Source organism: Furipterus horrens, unplaced genomic scaffold (assembly GCF_987537825.1).
Source record: "Furipterus horrens unplaced genomic scaffold, mFurHor1.1.pri manual_scaffold_6, whole genome shotgun sequence".
Classification (NCBI taxonomy): Eukaryota; Metazoa; Chordata; class Mammalia; order Chiroptera; family Furipteridae; genus Furipterus; species Furipterus horrens.
This window is the reverse complement of record NW_028327176.1, coordinates 132,773,050-132,794,456: the sequence shown is the minus strand read 5'-3', so window position 1 is coordinate 132,794,456 and position 21,407 is coordinate 132,773,050. Positions and strand designations below refer to the sequence as shown.

General features: G+C 36.6%; 1 protein-coding gene across 3 annotated transcripts; it reads left to right on the top strand.

Moving 5' to 3' along the window:
- The first annotated feature begins 6,074 nt into the window (after nt 1-6,074).
- On the top strand, nt 6,075-21,272 carry SRSF12 (serine and arginine rich splicing factor 12). 3 transcript variants are annotated; one of them, XM_090280545.1, is made up of 5 exons: nt 6,075-6,324; nt 13,234-13,355; nt 14,611-14,718; nt 14,877-15,018; nt 20,266-21,272. In XM_090280545.1, the coding sequence occupies exons 1-5, from the start codon at nt 6,260-6,262 to the stop codon at nt 20,633-20,635; spliced, it is 807 nt and encodes a 268-aa protein (XP_090136671.1). In that variant the 5' UTR covers nt 6,075-6,259; the 3' UTR covers nt 20,636-21,272. The 3 variants fall into 3 exon arrangements, with proteins under 3 accessions (XP_090136671.1, XP_090136670.1, XP_090136669.1); XM_090280544.1 differs by lacking the exons at nt 13,234-13,355; nt 14,611-14,718 and adding an exon at nt 13,465-13,811 and having other exon boundaries at nt 6,261-6,324; XM_090280543.1 differs by lacking the exons at nt 13,234-13,355; nt 14,611-14,718 and having other exon boundaries at nt 6,272-6,324.
- The last annotated feature ends 135 nt before the right edge of the window (nt 21,273-21,407 follow it).

Here is a 21,407-nt window from a genome sequence, read left to right as displayed (position 1 = left end):
TACGTTACACTAATGCAGTGTCAAATATTGAATTGTATAGTATAAGCATTATTCCTTTTACATTAGGGAGGAAGTTTTAATTTGGTGTTAGTATGGCTTTAATAGCTTTTTGCTGTGTAACTAATTTCCCCTTTAAAGAGAGAGTAGGCTTCTGAAACTTTGTGGATCAACAAAATTGGCTAGAATTTATATGGTTTGGTTTTTTCCATGATTTTTCTAATGATTACCTATGAGACTTTTAAAATTAATACTGGTGATAAAGTTTTCTTTTAAAATAAAAGTAAGTTAATTTAAAGAAAAATAGTAAGCATATTAAAGAAGTACATCATGACAAAAATTTCATAGGATATATGAAAATGACTTTAAGTCTGAGAAATATTGTGCTAGGTCCTTCAGAATTAGGAAGCATAACTTTTTTTCTTTCCCAGTTCCTAGTGCCATTCTTAACATAGAATACATCATCACTAAACAGTTGTCAAATTAAGTTAGAATAAACCCCCACTTCTGAATTTTTAGACTTGGTGTCATTTTTTTTAGTGACAGACCTTCTCTAAGTTGACTTTTCTGAAAAAGTTAAATAATATCCATTATTACCATATAAATGACCTTTTAAATTATCTCCTATAGCTATAGTGAGAGAAATCAAATCACAAGAGGATATGATTATAGATTCTCCAACTGGATTTTGTAAAATGATCTCTTAATAAACCAAAGTTCAGGGCAATAGAAGAATGTTCACAATACATTTTATACAAATCACCACAGTACTCTTTACCTTCAAGGCCATGGTACACATCAAGAAAGGGTAAAGCACAGCAACTCTTAGTTGAGGAGAGCTAGCACCATCTGTTGGGGATTTCACAGCATGAGATGATATTCACCATCAGGTGACTTCATTAATCCTGAAATTGTATCTTCAAAGTGCTTTTTATCACACAAATTTCAAGATGCTCATACATGCTCAAATACAACTTAATTTCCAATCAGTTCTAGTTCTCCAATATGGCAGTCAAAAACAAAGCTAGTTAACTGGATTAAAATATACTAGTCTTTCATGATTTGACTCCTTAATTTCAGACTTGATAACCTACTTTGATCCACTTAAGAAATGGAAGAAAGTACACTACAGGATTGCTTTAGAATAACAAATATGTGTTGCTTGGTCTTACAAACCAGCCCTGGCATCTCTTGATTATCTGTCGTAATTAGCATTAGTTAATGATGGTCTACTATGCACCAGGAACTGTTGAATTTAAACTTTACTAATAACCCAGAAACAGTACTTTTCTACTTTCAAACTCCTTTCTCTAAAATCTATTGATGAAATTGAGAGGGTTGTGTTTCTTCTCTCTGCCATTTGGAATAGATACTCCAGAGTTACAAAAAGAGTAGAAGAGGAAGCTGGCTTCAAGTGGGCAATGGAGAACGAGAGGGAAAAGCCAAGTGCTTAGATTCTAAATGACAAGTTAGCTATCAGCAACTTCCCCAGAGACAGGACTCAGGAGTGAAGGCTCAAACATTAGAAACAAATTCATATGTGCATCTACTTTAAACATAACTTATAGACTACTGATTTTAAAACATTTGTCCACTAAGACATGTTTTAACAAGTTGAAAAAGATTCTGATTTAAAAATATATATATTCTTTATGGAACTCTGATTTCAATGAAAAGTTTAAAATCTATTTACGATTGAAAAGTGAGGTAAAGTATAATAGTCTCTAATAAGAACCTTACTCATTTCCCTAAAATATTTTCCAAGTGAAGTCTACAGGGAGAAAGAAGCATTAGGTTTTAGCTTTGTTTTATTTATTTTTTATTGAGATATAACTGACATAGATTGTGTAAGTTTAAGGTGTACCACTATTGATTGGATACATTTATACATTGCAGTATGATTACCACTGTAGTATTTGCTAACACCTCTATCATTTCACATAATTATTATGGTGAGGATAAACTGTACTTTTTAAAAAACATATTAAATGGAAAGGAAGTAGAAGTTGCTGCAAAGAACAGTACATTAAACTCTGCTGTAAAAGGGGGGTTGTAGTTATTAAACAATTGTCAGGTTTTGCCAGTGGTATACTCTTTGGGAATTCTCTGGCAATTTAGAGAACATCAACTCTCCCAAGCCTGTGGGTACCCTTTGGTGTCTGCAAGCAATGATTCACTAAAGTGATAGTTTTACTAAATATACCTCACTAAATTCTAGGACTAGGATAAATAAGAATGTTTGTGAATAGGGTAAATAGGAATATGTCCCCTGACAGGCAGAGTACTCTGTCTTGACCTCAGTCTTTTCCCTGTTTTTGTTTTAAGTTTTTAATAAAAGTTGTATATAAAATTACTTTGTTCCTGTATCTTCTCAATAGTTTCTTCCTGTGTTTGCCTTTTTCCTTTCCTATGTGGTGAGATTTGGCTTTAAGTTCAATAATTTTTTTGCAGTTTTTGTTCAGCTTTAGTTTAGTGATAACCACCTTGCTGAGATGAATGCCACATGAACAGCTATACCATTAGCTTTCTCCTGTTGCACTTGTTCAATGTAGATGACACATTTCTTCCTGTAAACCTGACTACTTTGCCAATTTGCTGCTCTTTGTAATATCCTTGCACAACCGGAACTTCATCCTTTTGGTTGGGCATGGATTGAACATTGTACTCCTATCTCAGCTCTTTGGAAAAAGAAGAAGACATAATCTTCCCGCGAATGTGGGAAGGCACATTGAAGGGCCTTGTACAGTTCTTGCACTGGTCAGAAGTCACAAAGGGATTGAACTTAATTTTGACCGCTGGTGCCTCTGCGAGATGGCCGCAAAAGGGAAGAGCTCCCTGCTTCTTTAAATGCCAAGGGAAACAAGTACAGCTTCCTTAGTTATGCATCTCAATTGATTTAAGGACTTGGTCAAGATATTGGTCAAGTCTACCATTGTATAACATTCTTTTGTTGCCTGTGCCTGACAATACCCCTCCTCAGGTCTTCCAGCTAGAAAGCAATTTACTTCTATTTTACATTTGGCTGTCTCAAATCAGATTTGGAAATAGAAAGAGCATACCTTTTTATGTAATGTAAATAATTATGGCTTTACAACAAATTTTATTATTTTAAATAAAACTTGCATACATTTAAGGTATAAAACATGATGATTTGATATACAGTGAAATTACTACAGTCAAGCTAATTGACACATCCACTTAATCATATAGTTACTATTTCCACAACTTATTTTTAAGTCAATTCTAGTTATCTTTAAAGTTCAGGTTTTTAATTGAGCCTCCTTCCACAGTTTAATACCTTTTCCTCAGATAGTCCCATTGATAGGAACAGAAAAAAACTCACTCCCAATCCACACTAAGTCTTTTCACATACTCTTACAAAAGCTTTTTTTTTTTTCTAAGAAATTCTAAAGAGCTTTCTTGGGTATTTCCAATTATAAAATGCATTTTAAAAATAACTTGGCAGTATCAAAAGTTTGAAGAAAGAAAATAGCAGTGTAATGCTTCTACCTTAAAAAAATCTATTTATACATGAACATGCAGATATATATACTTTAAAATAAATAGTTCATAGTTTACATAGTTTACGCCACTTAACATGTCAGGGAATAGGTGTATTAATAACTCTCACCTCCCACCAAGTCAAGTCTCTTTTTCTCTGCAAGATCAGTGTAGTGGATTGAATGGTGTTGTCCCAAAAAAGATATGCCCAAGTCCTAACACCCTATATTTGACCTTATCTGGAAAAAGGATCTTTGCAGATACAATTAAGGATTTTGAGATGAAATCCTGGATTACCTGAGTGGGCCCTAGATCCAATGACAAGTATCCTTATAAAACACAGAGAGAAGTTCATGTGAGATGGAGTCAGAGATTACAGGTGTGCAACCACAAGCCAAAGAATGTCTGGAGGCACCAGAGACTGAAGTCTCCCTAATGACTTCAGAAGGAGTATGGGCCTGCCAACACCTTGATTTCAGATTTCTGGCCTCCACAACAGTGAGAGAATAAACTCCTGTCATTTTAAACCACTGTAGTAGTTTGTTACACCAGCCCTAGATAACCAATACAGTCAGCTTTCTAGACTTTTCCAGTTTTTCTCCTGTTTTCCAGCTTTATGCTCCTGTTTGCCTCCTTTGATATTCTGTATGGCCTTTGCACATGCTGCTCCAGTGCATGGATTGTTCTTCATTCTTCAAATCTCTCTCTAGAACCTCTCTGGGGAAAGGTTCAGTGATCCTCTAGCCATGCTTGCCAAGCCACGTAAGGTCCTCGCTTAGCATCATATAGATCTTTGCATAGCTCTTTTCATAACTCATATCTTTATTAGTGTGATTATTAGGTTCTGCCTCCTTAGCAAATTGTAAGTTCCGTGAGAATAGGAACCCTGCCCCTCCCCCATTATATTCCCTATCTAGCCCTGTGCCTGCTGTGCATAACAATTCTTTTTGAATGAATGGCCACTCTTACAGAAGTGTTTGCAGGCCTTGGGACTCTCACAGCTTTTGAATCCACTGTGGGCTAAGCAGGGTGACCATATTATTTATCCTCCAAAATCGACCACTTCTAAGAATGAAAGGGGGTGCTATTAACAATTACAAGTTAGTTGATTCCAGTCCTGGGTAACAGGCTATGCCGACAATAGGAGCAGAAGATAAAGAGGAAGAGCTGGGCTACAACATTTTGGAGCGAGGGGGAGAGGATAATTTAAATCTGTTTACTTACCATTGCATTTCCATTGCTTTCTTCTACCTCATGTATTCATTTGTTTATTCCTTTATTGTCCATCCTTCTTTGAAGGTTAGGACTTGGTCTGTTTTGTTTGCTGCAATATCCCACATCTAGAATGGTTCCTGGTATATACTAGATTATCAATAGACAACTGAATCAATGATACTAAGAGCTGAATGGCATCCCTTAAAGGAACACAGTAGTCCCCCTTATTCCCAACTTTGATTTCCACGATTTCAATTAGCAACAGTAAACTATGGCTCTAAAATATTGGATTTCCCCAATCATCCACATCATCTGCTCCTGACAGCCACTCCTTACATCCTCATAGCCTGATGATCCAGAATCACCGGCAGCAGATGATCCTTCTTCAGACATATGGTTAGACCATCAGTAGCAGCTGTATGCTAGCTCATTCACCTCACTGAATTAAGCAGGCATTTTATCATCTCACATCATCAGAAGGGTGAGTACAGTGCAATAAGCTATTCTGAGAGACCACATTCACATTCTTTTATTATAACAGTACATTATAGTTTATTTTATTATTAGCAATTGTTGTTACTCTCTCACTGTGCCTAATTTATAAATTGAACTTTATCATAGGTATACATATTTAGGAAAAAACAGTATATATAAGACTTGGTGCTATCCTAGGTTTCAGGCATCCACTGGGGTCTTGGAAGTATCCCTCCCTACAGAAGGGAGGACTCCTGTAATGGATGAAGATTCGAAACACTGGGGAAAAAAATCCTCATAGTTTGGAAGCCTAATGAAGCTCAAGACTAAAGGGGCAGGAGGCAGAACAATTGCCAAGGTCCAGAGCTGAGGATGCAGGGAGGAAGGACCCAGTGACCTGCGCTGTTGGGCCGTTGAACACCGCCTTCACATTTACCCACCCCTCCCGGCTCTGCGGCCTCAGCACCTAGGGCCTGTCTGGCCTCCGCCCTCCTGGCACACTCTGACACCAACTGTCTGCACCCCCGGACTCCTCAAGGCCAGGCCTCCAACGCGGCCCCTTCCTGGGAGGCGCGCCCCGCCCACTCCCCAGAGGCCTTAGGACCCCAGGACACTAGGGCCACTCCTCCCCGGGTCTCCTACACCGTCCCCTTCTCGAATGCCCCCGAATCCCGGGACCTGGCAACGCCCCCTTTCCCTCCCCTAGACCTGGGCCTCTAGCACCGCCCTGTCCTGCATCCCCAAGGACCCCGAACTTCCGCACGGCCCCCTTCTTAGATCTCCTCGGACCTCCGCAGCCCGTGCCTCCCACTCCTCATCTTCCAGGGCCTCCAGCGCGGCTCCATCCCGGGATCCCGTGGGCCTCGGGCCCCACCCCCGCCCGGTCTGCTCGGACCGGCTCTCCATTCAGCAACCCCCACCCCCTACGCCCGCCTCTGCGGCTGCGCGCTGGCGGGGCCGAGGCCGAGGGGAGGGGGTCGCGCTGGGGGCCCGCGGAGCTACGGCGGCGGCTACGAGAGACTGAGTGAGCCCGGCTGCCGCGGGCAGGCTCGGAGGGAACGAGGAAGCGGACATGTCTCGCTACACGAGGCCCCCCAACACCTCCCTGTTCGTCAGGAACGTCGCGGACGCCACCAGGTGAGTGGCGGCGCCCGCTGGTTGGGGCGCGGGGGAGGGGCGGGGTAACGGCCGCATCCTGGAGCCCGGCCGCGGCCCGCCAGGACTGCCCCGCGCTTCTCCGCCGGCCCGGCCTGTGCTTCCCGCGGAGGCCCCCTCCCCAGGCCCGGTGCGAGCCCTGCGATTGCTCGTGGCCTGAGCCTGACTCGCGCCTCTGCCTCCGGGCCGGCGTTCCGCCCGGCGCCGCCCCCGGGTGGGTGCCGGTCCTTCCTGGGGACCCAGTGGAGCGCAGGCTGCCCGGTTCCCGGTAGCCGAGGGTCCTTTCGCCTATGGCCGTGTGTGTTTTCCCTCGGGCGGATGTCTGCTTTTGAGCTCCTTTGTCGCGGTTTTTCGATGAAGCCGCGCGTCTTACCTCCGAGGTGAAGACGAACTGGGGTTGATGAGAACGTATTACAAAGTAATGCGTACCTTGGGCCTTCCTTACCCTCAGTCTGGTCTATTATAGGTGGTGCTGGTTAAATTTTATTCATTACTTAATTTTATACTATATACAAAGGATAACTTCAGTAATAACATTTATATGGTTTTCTTTAAAGTTCTGAATACAGTATAAACACCCATTATAATGGTTTGCGTGGACTTCCCTGGTCGATTTTTGATGTTCTCAGTCTAACCCTCATTGAGTTTTTTGTCTACGTTATGCCTAAACATAGATCTTGAGAAAAAAACTTCTTCATACAGCACTTTCTCTCTTATGAAGAGCTAGAGGGAATGAGTAGGGGGCGGGAATATTAGTAGACATTTTCATTTCACCGGGCTTTATACTTAATTTACAGCACACACCCCCACCAGTCTTCATAGGTATGCAGTATTATCTTACTGTACATAAAGGAAGGATGAAGCCCCGAGTTTTAGTGACTTGCTCGGGGCTTCACAACTACAGTATATTGGAGTCCTTGACCCCAGAGCCATCTATTGTAATCATAATTTACCTTTGAGGAGTCAATGTTAAGTATTTTTTAATTTGATCTCTACTTTTATATATGTCACAACTGTAGACTGTGAGTTAATATACCTTAACATCTAAAAGATGCCTGTGTTTTTCTTCTCTCAACCTGCTTATCAATTCATTACATAGAAAACAACCAAAATTTATAATTTGGGTAAGGTAAAAAAAAATTCCCACGGTTAAAGAGATCACTTGAATACTGAATAAGCATCATGCCTCCCCAGAGTGTGTGGCACAAAAAATGGGAGGTTTCCAACTCTAATGGCCACAAGGGCCAGCCAGGGCAATAGGAATGAGTGAAGTTGTCAGGTTAGGTCCAGTGAGATGGTGTGGACTGTAGCAAATGGAAAACAGTATGTGCTATCTAATGGGGTCAGCAGCTGCTACTAAAGCTCCGGCCGATAACTGCTATGTAGACATTTGGACTTGTTGCCATGTGTTCCTGATTTTCAGAAGAATTCAGAAACTTGTATTTTGTGTGTGTAGATGCTGTGTTTCCAAATGTTAGCCTTTATTAAGTTGAATCATATGATTTAAAAGCTGTGAAATACTGCATTTGAGATCTGCCTCCTGGCAGTTATCATCAGTTTGATGAAAATAAAGTCTTATAAAAATTCAAAAAATAAAAGCTGTAAAATACTGGCAGTTTCAATACTTTTTGAAAAAATGTTTAAACATTGTGCAGGCCGAATAAAGTATATTATACAGGTGACACACAGTGTGCCGGTGACACATGACCTCTAATCTAGATACTCTACCTCTGAGTACTCAAGACTGATCATTGAGATTTATTGATTTCCTTTCCCACTTTTCATTACTTCTTAACTCGGCTACTGAGGGCAATCAAAATCTAAGAGAATTGTATTAATGAAATAATAATTATTAACATTTTTGAATACTCACTATGTGCCAGGTACTGTATTAAAAATACACACATTACAGTAGCTTCTTAAGTTTTTACAATGATCCTATAATGTATGTTTTTTCATAATCCCATTTTACAGATAAGAAACTCAGGCTTAGAGAGATTACATATCTTGCCTAAAATTGTACAGCTTGTGAGTAATATTATGAAAGTAAAATCACACCTGTAACCTATATTAATAGCTTTTTTGTACAAGGTGGCATACAGTGTAAGTTAACTAGCAGTATCACACCTACACATTAAAATTAGCTTTAACATTTAGAATACTTATAAAGAAAATCATTGGGATAAACATGCAAACAAAATAGGGTATAAAATGATATACAGTATGATTTCAGTTATATAAAAAGGAAGAAAGGGAAAACTATATATAAAAAATGAGCCTGGAAAGAAGCCCATGTAAGGGTATTTTCTCTTTCTTGTTTTTAATTTTTTTTAGTAAAAATGTTTATAATAAAGTCAAATTTTATTTAAATGTTTCTTTAAAGTGACCATTTTACTATGTCTGATAAAGGACAAGACATTAAGAGACATTATGGTTTAGCATAAAATTTGTTAGGAATGCACTTGAGCACAACAACTGAAGAAAGACTTAAAAATACATTTTACAATTTTATAATTTGTGTTATGTTTCTTTTCACTAGTAAAACAAGAGATGGGTCAGGAAGAATATTAATTTTAATATATTTGCTTTTTTACTGTGTAAAAGAGTAAAAAAAACCTCAGATACAGTTTTCTAGTCCTAAATATAACATTCCTGTTTTGATAATAATATGTTATAGCCCATATACACTGTAACCAAAGAATAATTATGTTCTTGATCATTGCTCCCAATGACAGATCAATATTGATGTTAGCATTCATAATGATGTAAAGTATTAAACAAAACTTAGAATGATAAAAATCTCAGCAAACTAAGGATAGAAGGGGACTTTCTTAGCCTATGAAAAAGTTATAGCTAACATCACACTTAATGGTAAAAACTGAATGCTTTCTCCCTAAGATCAGAACAGGACGAGGATTCCCACACTCACAAACTTGTTCAGCATTTTATTGCAGTTAAAATTAACTGTTACCTCTAGCTCGCATCATAATTTGAGCTGGATTATCAGTTGAAACTGTTACCTCTAGCTCGCATCATAATTTGAGCTGGATTATCAGTTGAAATGTAAAAGATAAAACTATAAAGCTTTTAGAAGAAAATGTAAGAGAATATTTTATGGCTTGGGCATAGGCAAAGATTTCTTACAGAACAAAGAAAGCAGTTACCATAAAAGAAGAAGGAATATTGATAAATTAGGTTGCACCAAAATTAAAGTTTCTGTTCACTAAGACATACCATTAAGAAAGTAAATATGCAAGCCGCAGACTGAGAAAGTAGTCACAAAACATATATCTGACAAAGGACTTTTTCAGGAAATATGAAGAACTTTTATAACTCAATAATAAAAGAAACATTATTATTAAAACAGTCAAAAGACTCAAGCACTTCACAAAGAAAAATATATGATTGGCCAATGAGCACAGGAAAAAGTGCTCAGCATCATTGTCATTAGGGAAATGCAAATTAAAACCGTAGTGAGATTACTTAACACCCACTTGAACAGCTAAAATTAGAAAGACATAATACCAAGTGCTGACAAAGATTGGCTCAACTGAAACTCTTCTACTTATTGGTGGGATTATAAAATGGCACAACCACTTTGCAGAACTGTGTGGCAGTTTCATAGAAGTTAAACATGTACATCTTCTATAATCCAGAAATTCTACTTCTAGATATTAACACAAAATTAATGACGCATAAGCATGAAAAGATGTTGCACCTTCCTGGTCATTAGGTAAATTAAAATTAAAACAAGGAGGTACCCATTCACTTTATATCTTTCAGAACGGTGAGGATTAAAGTTGTTAATGAGATGGAGCAGTAGAAATTCTTATGCATGTTTTGAGGAGTATAAGTTGATCTGGTCACTTGGAAGAGCATGTGGTGAAGCTGAAGATATGCAGAACTCTAGCAGAGCTTTAGGAAGCTCATGTGTCATAATGTACACTGCAGCACAGTTTGCAATTTAATAAAAAAGAAGCATCTTAAATGTTCATGCACAGAAAGATGGATGAGTAAATTGTGGTTTATCACAACAATGTCAATACAAAGTTAAAATGAGTGAATTAGAGCTACATGGAGAAATCTCAAGGGCGGAAAAGGCAAGGTGCAAAATACCATTTACATAAAACTTGATAGATTTAAAAACAGAACACTTATAGATATGTGCATTTGCAGTACAAATATAAAGTTATGCAGAGGAATTGTGAACATCTATGGTTGTTTCTAATATTAGTTTGGCCAAAAAGCCCATTTAGTTTTTTCTGTTAAATAAAAGACACATTTTTTATTTTCACCAATAGCTATTGATTTGGAGATTTTTTTAGTATGTCAGCTGTCTCCCATGTGGTATAACATTGATTGTTCTCAATGTCTCGATTTGATCGCTATCAACTTCAACTGGTCTGCCTGACCATGGAGCATCATCCAGTGAGAAATCTCCAGCACAAAACTTCGCAAACCACTTTTGACATGTTCAGTCTGTCATAGCACCTTCCCCATAGACCATACAAATCATTTTTTGCATTTCATTTGCATTTTTACCTTTCTTGAAATATAAAGCGTAATATGCCAAAAATGTTGTGGATTTTTCTCCCATCTTCAATATTAAAATGGCTGCACAAAAATTCTCCAGTTTTGATGTTTTTGGAAAATGCATGCTGATATGACAGCTGTCACAATACAGTCTAACAAAATTATTTTGAATGGAGTTAAAGACACCTAAGTTCTACTAGAAGCCATCTTACAGAGAAAAGCAAACGAACTTTTCGACTAACCCAATTATCTCATTTCTTAAAAACAAAAAAACAAAAAAGAAAAACTCTCTAAAAGTTATGGCAAATAGGGCAAGTATTGAGATATAATAAATCTTGTTGGTGGATATTACAACCAATACAAAAAATAAAAATAAGACAGCCACCAGCAGATTTGTTCCTTCTTCTATCACCCTTAGTTTCAGAGACTTCATGCCTCTGTGACACACATTGCTCCAGCCTCCTTCTTTGTACCATCTAGAATCCTAACTTCTATCAGCCACTCACATTTGATTGGTAGGATTGATTGCCTTAGATGACATTAATTTCAATTCTAGCTTTGCTAATGTGTATCTCTGGGCAAAGTAACTTCTCTTACTGTCTATTAAAATGGTAACAATAATGTGTCCTTCACTCATTAACATAGCAAATACATTTTGAGCACCTACTGTGTGCCAAGCAACTGTGCTAGGTACTGAGGTACAACCCTCGTGAAGATACCTACTTTAAAGTGATTATCAACACTAGGTTGTAGAATTGCCTATAAAGCCCTTAAAAAATAACTGGGACTTAATCATGGGGAGCACTAATTAGGTCCAGGGTTAATGCATCAGGCTGCAGTGCCTGTTTCATCTTTTTCACAAGTAATTCAGGAGTGGTCGAAAATCATTATCCTGTTGCCCTTGTTTTATGGGAGCAGGAATTATGTTTTCCCTGGTCTTCACCATACCTTAGAACCTGGTCCACAGTGCATAACAAGTGTTTGTTGAATGAATAAATGAAAGAAAGACATTGTCACTGTCCTCTAAAGCTAGTAGTCTCTAGTCTTTCAGGGAAGGCAGACAAACATGTTATAAGAAGTACTGAATGAAATAAAAGTACTAAGTAATAAAAATAAAGTGTGCCATAGTATTGACTGCACTGCCTGGTATATAGTGGCTTCTTAGTCAATGTTAATTGAATCTTTGTGTAATAATTCCTAAATCCACATCTCTAACTTTAATCATTGACTTCTCTTCTAGTCTTGAGATGAAAATAAATTAATATAGTTTGTACAGTCACAGTTTTCAGCTGCTTACAGAATTCCAGTTGATGTTCCACTACCACCTCAAATTTTGCATTTCTAAACCTGAAAGTTTCTTTGGCCTCTCTCCTCCCTCTTTAATCTCTTTTCCATCTATCTAGTTTTTGTCACTGACACCACATCTTTCTTCCATTTGCCTAAGCTAGGACCTTTGCAGTCATCTTTGAGTATTTTTTTTCTGTACAATGTTTTGAAGTATTCTCTATTTCTTTGGAGCCATGTGTAATGCCCAGAGTTTGATACTGAATCTTTTTAAGATCTCCATACACTGTACTGGTTAAGAACACAGACTAGTGTCAGACTGGGGGAGTTTAAGTTGAGCTCTGTCTCTCGTTGACTCAGTGACCATAGTGGTGTTGTGAGAATTAAGTGGTCTTAAGGTGAGCAGAGACTAGCATATAAATGGTGCTGTAACTGTAAGCTATCAATGCTAAGTATTTTGTCTCTTCAGTTAAATTCTAGGTCCACAAAGACAAATATGCTATGTTTTCTTTGGTATTCCCTCTTTAATACCTATCACAGAATATAGTAGTATTTTGTTTTATGTTTAACACTGAAACATCCATTTTTTTAAAGTTTGGGAAATGATTTTAGGCCTTCTTTAAAAATCTACTTGTGCTTGCAAAACATAATTAACATAAACATAAAATTATAGTGAAGCAAATGGATGTGTTTCTAACGAAATAGTAGTTAGAATGGTTTATACTGACAGTTGAAAAATCTTGTAAGAGGAATAACTTTCAAGGGTGGATGTGCTTGGTCATTGTTTCCCCAACCTGATGAGGCATAACAGCCACTTGGAGTGCTTGTAGCAACACAGATTTCCAGCCCCTGATCCAGACTTTTGGAACCAGAATCTCCAAAAGTCAAGGCTTGAGAATTTTTCTTCTTTTTTCCTTCATTTGTAAACTCTGGGTGAGTCTTATGAGAGACAGTTTTAAATAATGCTAGTCTAGATAATGTATTTTCTTTTGAGGATTTCAACGGCATTTCTGTGGGCATGATATTTTAATCCAGCTATTCATATTTCTTTGCCTTATTTTTAAAACAATTCAGGCCTGAGGACTTGCGTCGTGAGTTTGGTCGGTATGGCCCTATAGTAGACGTTTACATTCCACTTGACTTCTACACCCGCCGCCCAAGAGGATTTGCTTATGTTCAATATCCTTTATTTTACTGTGTGCATGTGCATATACTACGTACATGTGCATATTACATATATGTACCAGGAGCATATGTTACGATATTAATATTGCCTAATTAAATGTGTTTATGTCTTTATCTCAGAAAATCTAAAGCAGTCCACAGTAGCTGGCAAGCGCCCCCCAGTTTGAACCAACCTGTTAGCTAGAATCCAAGCATAAACCGAGCAGGCAAGACAAAAGGCACCTAAAGTTCAAGCGTCAAGGAGTAAAGAGGGAGGGTGGACCCAGATATAAAGACCTGGAAGAGGGGAAGTCTTTTTCAAGCAAAAGACAAAGCCAACACCAGGTTGAGACTTCGGCTTTCCTACATTTACTCAGAGTTCCAGAGTCAAAGCCAAGTCTGATTTTGTTGGTTCTTCGTCTCTTATAAAGTCCATCTTGCAAGCCTTAAAGAGTAAAAGTCAAGGTTCAAGATCAAGTGACATTGAGGTAATTGCAAAAGTCTCATTTTGTATTGCATTTCTTCAGCTTTTTCTGTTTTATATTTTTAAAAAAATTAAACAAGTGACAATCTCCTAAAATATAGCTATTCATTTATATAGCTAATTTCCATTTTAGTTAGGTTTAACTAATTTATATAGATAAGGGAGTTTAGTGGGTTATTACAAAACAATATATGTAACTGATGTTTACAGATTGTTTTTATGTTTCTTTTATAATTATACTCCAGGTAATAAAAGCATGAAGGTATTTTAAAGCAGTAGATTCAAAGGTAATATGATTTTTAAAGGACTGAATCAGTTCTGAAAATATGTTTTAGCTCAGTTTTGTGTGTACAGTTTTATTCATAAGTAATTTCTCTGAAATGTCATAATTAAAAAGCTTTTTATTGAAAGAGTAATTTTAATTTCAGAATACAGTCTTATGCATGCTGATCTCTTTCAGTGAAACACCTGATGAAATTTTTTACCTGGAAGAAGGGAGTGAGTTCTAGTCAATGTTGGACTTTTTTTCTCATAACATGTTAGAAACTATACATGCATACTGCAACTGCACTAATGTATACCTGAAGAGTATAGTTGCATGTTTGTTTATTTTTAGATTCACTCTTAAATCATAATGGGCATTTGTTTTCATAATACAAGTGAATTTTTTTCTGATTATTCATATTATATTGGAGATGTGATCTTAAAACTTGAATTTTTTGCTATTAATTTCATGTCACATAATTTTTGAAAAATAACATTTTTACTTGATATGTAATATTCAAAGTGTCCTTAACAGCTAGTCATATTTGAAGATGTTCGCGATGCTGAAGATGCTCTTTATAACCTCAATAGAAAGTGGGTATGTGGCCGTCAAATTGAAATACAGTTTGCACAAGGTGATCGCAAAAGTAAGTGTAACTAAACATTAGATCTTGTTTATTCAGCAAAATGAGTTTCAGCAATGACAGATTTTTTCGTTTTAAATTCTTTCAGAAAATAATACTATTTGAATGGCTGACTGAGGTTTTCAGATAATGAATTATAAGTCTTGCACTTCATATTCTAGCACCAGGTCAAATGAAGTCAAAAGAACGTCATCCTTGTTCTCCAAGTGATCACAGGAGGTCAAGAAGCCCCAGCCAGCGGAGAACTCGAAGTAGAAGTTCTTCTTGGGGAAGAAATAGGAGGCGGTCTGATAGCCTTAAAGAGTGAGTACAAAATACAAGAGGATTGAAAACTTAATTTTCTACTTCTGGAAAACATTTTAAAGGATTTTGAAAAACAGGCCACCAGAATCATTTTTTTAAATATTCATAAAGAATCATCTTTTGTAGAAAGATTAACTAGGGTTTATTAAATACCTTCCAATTATTTTATGGCATGATAGGTTTAATCTTTTTAATGGAAAGAAAATATATACTGAAAAAAGCAAAAAATTAAAAAATGTATACTTGACAGATAAAAGTGAGGAATTTGAAATAAATAAAAATTTCCTAAATGAACCCAACTGTTTAGAATGTTGAATTCTGGTGACTAAAAACTCATAAGGGAAGGACGTTGACACTAAAATTAATGTAAATCAATATATTTATAAAAATAAGTTATTTTCAAGAATAAATTCCAAGTAAGGTAGTATTGCAGGGAGAAGACATAAACATAGTAAATTTTCCAGAAAAAGATATTTTCAGGTTAACTGTTTTGCTAGCCAGGAATTTGTTTAGAATAGTAAATCACAGTGGAAATTAATTACTTGGCAAAGTTATTTAAATAATAAATTGTATTAGCGCACGAAGTTCTTAAACATTTGTATTATTTGAGTTGTAATGCTGAAATTTTTTCATAAAGAACTTCATGTAGAATTTTAAAGTGAATTCAATTCTTAAAGAATGATCAGCATTTAGAGTTGTATCCTCTTTCTATGAGTAATGAAAAAGTTAGCTCTTCTGGACTCTATATAGTACACCTAAGCTATCTAGGCCCACTGTGCTTCAAATCAGAGCCGATCACCAGGGCTGCTCACTTTCACTCCAGGTCTTCCACTCTTCAACTCTAAGAGCCCAGATAAGAAAAAGCTCAAAAGACGATATGTGTGCATATCAGAGCTCGGAGTCCCTAGTTCTAAAAACAAGACTGTGAAGTAAGTGGCTTGATGCCAGTCCCTCCAACTAAGTAGAAGAGAAAAATAGGAAGAGAGAACCACATCCACATTCTATGACTTTAAAATCCAGGGATCCTGATTACTAGAAAATGTGGCCAGCCTAGTCAGAGTCCTTCATATAAAATTCAAATTCTTACATGTCAGATCAGTACCTCTCCTTGGGTATGAACAAAATGCTTTGATTTTGGCCTATTTTTAGGGAGGCATGAAGGTGGGAGGAACTGTTAAGCTTCTTTTAAAAGTCAGGAGAACCCAGGTCAGGATTGACCTTTCCTGAGATTGGTGAAGAAATATTTAAAAAGTCATGTTCTGGAGGTTTATATTTGTATTATTTTCTTATTATAGGGAATATATTTATATAGTTCTACTTATATAGAACCTCTCTTGAATCTATGAAGAATAACCCAGCTTGTCCCATGGCTAAGGGATTTTCCCATTCATATTTGAGATTTAGACTCTGATACATAGTTTCCATACTCAAATACAAAATTAAATTTATAGAAGTTAAAACATGGTGAGTAAATTAATATTTTAAAAAATTTTACATGCCTTGTGTATAAGGAAAACCTCACCAATACCATGACAGTTTTATATGTATCAAGGACCAAAGTAGATGTAATATTGTGCCCACAGCAGCACTGTCTTAACATACTGAATATCCAGTGGTCTTGGTAGGAAGACTAGTGTATAATAGGAAAAAGAAAAAAAGGAAATTGCCCATTAGATTCATTAAGAATATAGTTTCCAAATGCGTTACAGCCTTAGTTAACCAGTTTTTCTCCTGGTTGATATAAAAAAGGTAAGATATTCACATCATTTTCTGCCTTCTGGTTGAAGTAAAGTATAATACTTGGCTGGAGAAAAAACAAAAAATATCTGTTCTTCCTAATCATCATGGAGTATCAGGAATAGAAAGAACCATATTTTCTTGCAAGACAATGCTATTCTGCTTTGTACTTGTTATCATTGCTTAAGCTCGCTGACCTGTTTTGTTCATCTATAAAATTATATCCCATATTGTAAATCTTACCTAGCTATCAAGGTAGTCATGAGGATCAGATTGTGTGTGTGTGTGTACATGTGTGAGAGAGAGAATATGGGTAAGCCTAACATATATTATATACATACACAGAATATGTGATATTACCTTGGACTAAAAAGAGCACTTTTATTTTGCCTTCAGTAGATATGGAAAACTAGTTTGTTGCTATCAGTAGATTGAGCTCTTTGAGGAGCAAAGATTTTTGTCTTATTCATGCTTATATCCCTAGCACTTAGCAGTAGTCTCTAGCTCAAAGAATGTTAAAATAGCATCCATGTTTTTCCATGTTAAGATTTTTCCCCAAGGACAGTATTTTCTTTTGTTCTCTAACTATACCACAGGAATGAAATTTAATAATTTCTTTAAATTTTTATTTATTGATTTTTAGAGAGAGGAAGGGAAAGAGAGAGAAACATCAATTTGTTGTTCCACTTATTAATGCATTCATTGGTTGCTGCTTGTATGTGCCCTCACTGGGGACTGAATCTGCAACCTTGGCATATCAGGACACCACTCTAACCAGTTGAGCTACCCGGCCAGGGCTGAAATTTAATAATTTCTAAAAGACTGCTTGTATTCCAGAATATATTCTGGATCAATATATTTATACTTTCCAGTGCTCTTTATTCCTTCCTGTAGTTCCATGCTTCTATCTGGAGTTATTTTTCTTCAATCTAAAAATTTTTTAGTATATATTTTTTAATCCTCACTGGAAGATATGTTTATTGATGGGGCGGGGGAGACAGAGAGACATTGATACATTTCTTGGTTGTCTTCTGTATACCCCCCAGTGGAGAACTGAGCCTGTAGCCTAGGTATGTGCCCTGGCCGGGGATTGAACCTGCAACCTTTTGATGTATAGGGTGATACTCTGACCAAATAAGCCAGGCAGCCAGGGCTAGTATTTCTTATATATACTACAGGTCTGCTGGCAATCAATTCTTTCAGTTTTTCTTGTCTGAAACATCTTCATTTTATATTCATTTTTGAAGAATATTTTTGCTGAGGATAGATTTCTAGGTAGGCAGGGACATTCCCCCTCACCCCCCCTTTATTTTTAATAATATCATTCCATTGTTTTTTAAATATCTATTGTCAGTTGGCATTATTAATGGTTCTCCTTTGAAGATAATGTATCTTTTATTTGCTAGCAGATTTCAGACTTTTCTCTGACTTTGCTTTTCAGTAGTATCATTGTAATATGCCTTGTGTAGTTTTCTTTGTACTTATTTAACCTGGGTTTTACTTAGCTTTTTGAAATTGTGAGTTGATGCCTTTCATTAGTTTTGGAAAATTCTAGAACGTGATCTCTTTAGATACTACTTCTGCTTTATTCAGTTTTTCCTTTTGGCCATGTGACTATGTTCCAAATATCTCTTAGGCTCTGTTCTAGATTTCTTAACATTCCTTTTCTCTTACTGTATTTCAGTATAATGTTTTTCTAATACTCTGTTTTTCATTTCAGCTCACTATTTCTTCTGTTGTATCTAGACTACGGTTAAATCCATTTAGTGACTTTAATTTCAGATTTATATTTTTAGTAACAAAATGTCCATTTGTTTCTTTTTATAGATTCCAAAATTCTTCTGAAATTCTCCATCTTTTTCATCTGTTTTGTCTTTTTCTCTTATTTTTTAAAACATATTAGTAATTTTTTAAATTCCTGTCCGAATAACACTAATATCCAAATTATTTTTGGTCTAGTTATTTTTAGTCATTTAAATCTATTTTTCACATACCTCATAATTTTTATTGGATGTGAACATTGTTGATGAAAAAATATAGATGCTTTCAATGCCACTGTCTTTCAAAGAAAGTTATTTTCTTCTAGCTCTCTATATTGTGGTTCACTTATCGCGGCCTCACTGTATCGCGGGATTTTAAAAATATTATATTTAATTATTGTGGATTTTTCGCTGTATCGTGGGATTTTGCGGTACTGTATACGTATGTTGTTAAAGTTATGTAGGTTTAAGAGTGTAGAATATGTTTAAGAACATTAGTAGTGTTTATAAAAGTGTGGAAAAGGTTAATGAGGGAGTGGGAAAGGTTAATAAAGGACCGAGAACGGTTTATAAGTGCATGGGAAGGGTTTATAAAGCCTTAAAATATATGTAAATATTAAAATAAATGTAAGGTTCCTAACTTCACGGATTTTCACCTATCGTGGGGGTGTCTAGAATGTAATACCCCACCTTGGTCCTTTCAAGACTTAGTTTGAGGCATTGTTAAGGCTGATCTATTTCAGCATTACAGTTTATTCTTAGAGTATATGACCCTTACTGGTAGGATACAGCCCTTCCATATTCTTAATTGGAAGCCTGGGTTGTTACTTAAAGCTCCTTGACCTGTTGGGGACTTGAACTCCAGCCTCTGTCCCCAGCACTATGTGTCTGATAAAATTTCAGCTCAGTTACTGAAATTTCTAGCTGCAGTTTTTTTGCTGACCTCTAGGGATTCTCATGTACAACTTAGGAGATGGCCAGTGACTTGAGAATTTATAGGCAGATTTTAGGGTTTTTTTTTTTTTTTTTTGGTCTGCAGTTCTCTCAACTCTGGGATTTTGCCTCTCAAGTCTCAGCCACTTTGGTACCCTTGAATTCTAACCTCTGTCTCTTCACCTTGTTAATTAGTCATTTTCTGGTTGGGCTCAATTCTGTCGTGTGGCATTAGGAAAATGGTATGAGTGAAAGAGCCACGGCTTATAACCCATCAAGTTCTGCTTGTGTTGGTTATTCTGCAGTGCCTTCAAATAGTTGTTTTATGAATGTTGTCTAGCTTTTTTATATAGCTAGTTTCTATTGGAAGATTGGACAAGCTGTTTTTATCATGGCAGAATTCAAAGTCCTGCATCTAGGTTTTGGTTGTTAAAAGCATTATTGTATACACTTTAAATAATTATTTTCTTTTTCTCTGTTTTTCACTTTTTTTTCCCTTCAGATTTTCTTACCGCGTAGGAGTTGCGTAACCCAGACTAAATATGCAGGGCGTTTTCTAGACCTGATCCATGTCATAAGATATATCTAGCAAAGTAAAAATCTTCTGGTTATATATTCTAGCATAATAAACATTACAAACTTCTAATATTTGAACCAAAAGCATGCATAATAAAATCAGAATTGTTTCTTTTAACGTATACAATAAAAACATAACTAGTATTATGTAAAGTATATAATTTCCTACAAGTATTTTTTTTGCTAATCTGTTAACTGTTTTTGTGTGAAATATGTACTCTAACATTGTGGATGCTTGCAGGTCTCGACACCGGCGATTTTCTTATAGCCAGTCTAAATCTCGCTCCAAATCACTACCAAGACGGTCTACCTCAGCAAGGCAGTCAAGAACTCCAAGAAGGAATTCTGGTTCTAGAGGACGGTCAAGGTCCAAGTCCTTAGAAAAAAGGTCCAAGTCAATAGGAAAATCACAATCAAGTTCACCTCAAAAGCAGACTAGCTCAGGAACAAAACCAAGATCACATGGAAGACATTCTGACTCCATAGCAAGATCCCCATGTAAATCTCCTAAAGGGTATACTAATTCTGAAACTAAAGCACAAACAGCAAAACACTCCCATTTTCGATCACATTCTAGATCTCGGAGTTATCATCATAAAAACAGTTGGTGAACAAGAGAAGAATACTAGGTAGTCTTTAATATTAAAGTTATTAAACCTGTCATTATGTTAAATAAAAATTCTTCAAAGCTTACAGAAAATGTGAGTTGATATTAGTTACTTTCGGCATGTGCAAGAATAAAGCTCTAGCTTTGGGTTAATAAAGATTTGGTCTCAATTTTTTAAAAAATCCTAACAGAGGATATGTTGATTGATTCTAGAGAGAAGCAGGGAGAGAGAGAGAGAAACATCAATGTCAGAAACATTGATAGGTTGCCTCCCATACTACGTACTCTGACCCGGGATCAAACCTACAACCTAGGTATGTGCCCTGACTGGGTTTGAACCTGCAACCTTTTGGTATATGGGATGATGCTCTAACCAACTGAGCAACCTGGTCAGGGCCAAAATTTGGCCTCAGTTTGAGGAACCACACCACAAATTGTGTGTCTGATGTCACCATTTTATGCATCATTTTTTGTTTACATTGTGGCAGAAGGGTATTTTTCAAAGGAAATGGGTAAGATTGAACTAATTTAGAAAATTCTACTTGGATATTAAGTACAGTAGTTTCCCCCTTACCAATGGGGATATGTTTAAAACCCCTTTGGTTCAATGCCTGAAACCACAGATTGTACCAAACATATATATATATCTATATGTATATAGATATATATATATGTGTATATATATATATACACACACACACACACACACACTGTTTTTTCCTACACATATGTACCTATGACATTAATTTATAAATTAGGCACAGTAAGAAGTAACA

What these genes read in the sequence shown, in the direction of transcription:
- SRSF12 (XM_090280545.1), top strand. Translation starts at nt 6,260, where the DNA reads ATGTCTCGCTACACGAGGCCCCCCAACACCTCCCTGTTCGTCAGGAAC. An exon ending in AACGTCGCGGACGCCACCAG is followed by an intron (nt 6,325 to 13,233) that starts GTGAGTGGCGGC and finishes AAAACAATTCAG; the next exon opens with GCCTGAGGACTTGCGTCGTG. An exon ending in TGCACAAGGTGATCGCAAAA is followed by an intron (nt 14,719 to 14,876) that starts GTAAGTGTAACT and finishes TTCATATTCTAG; the next exon opens with CACCAGGTCAAATGAAGTCA.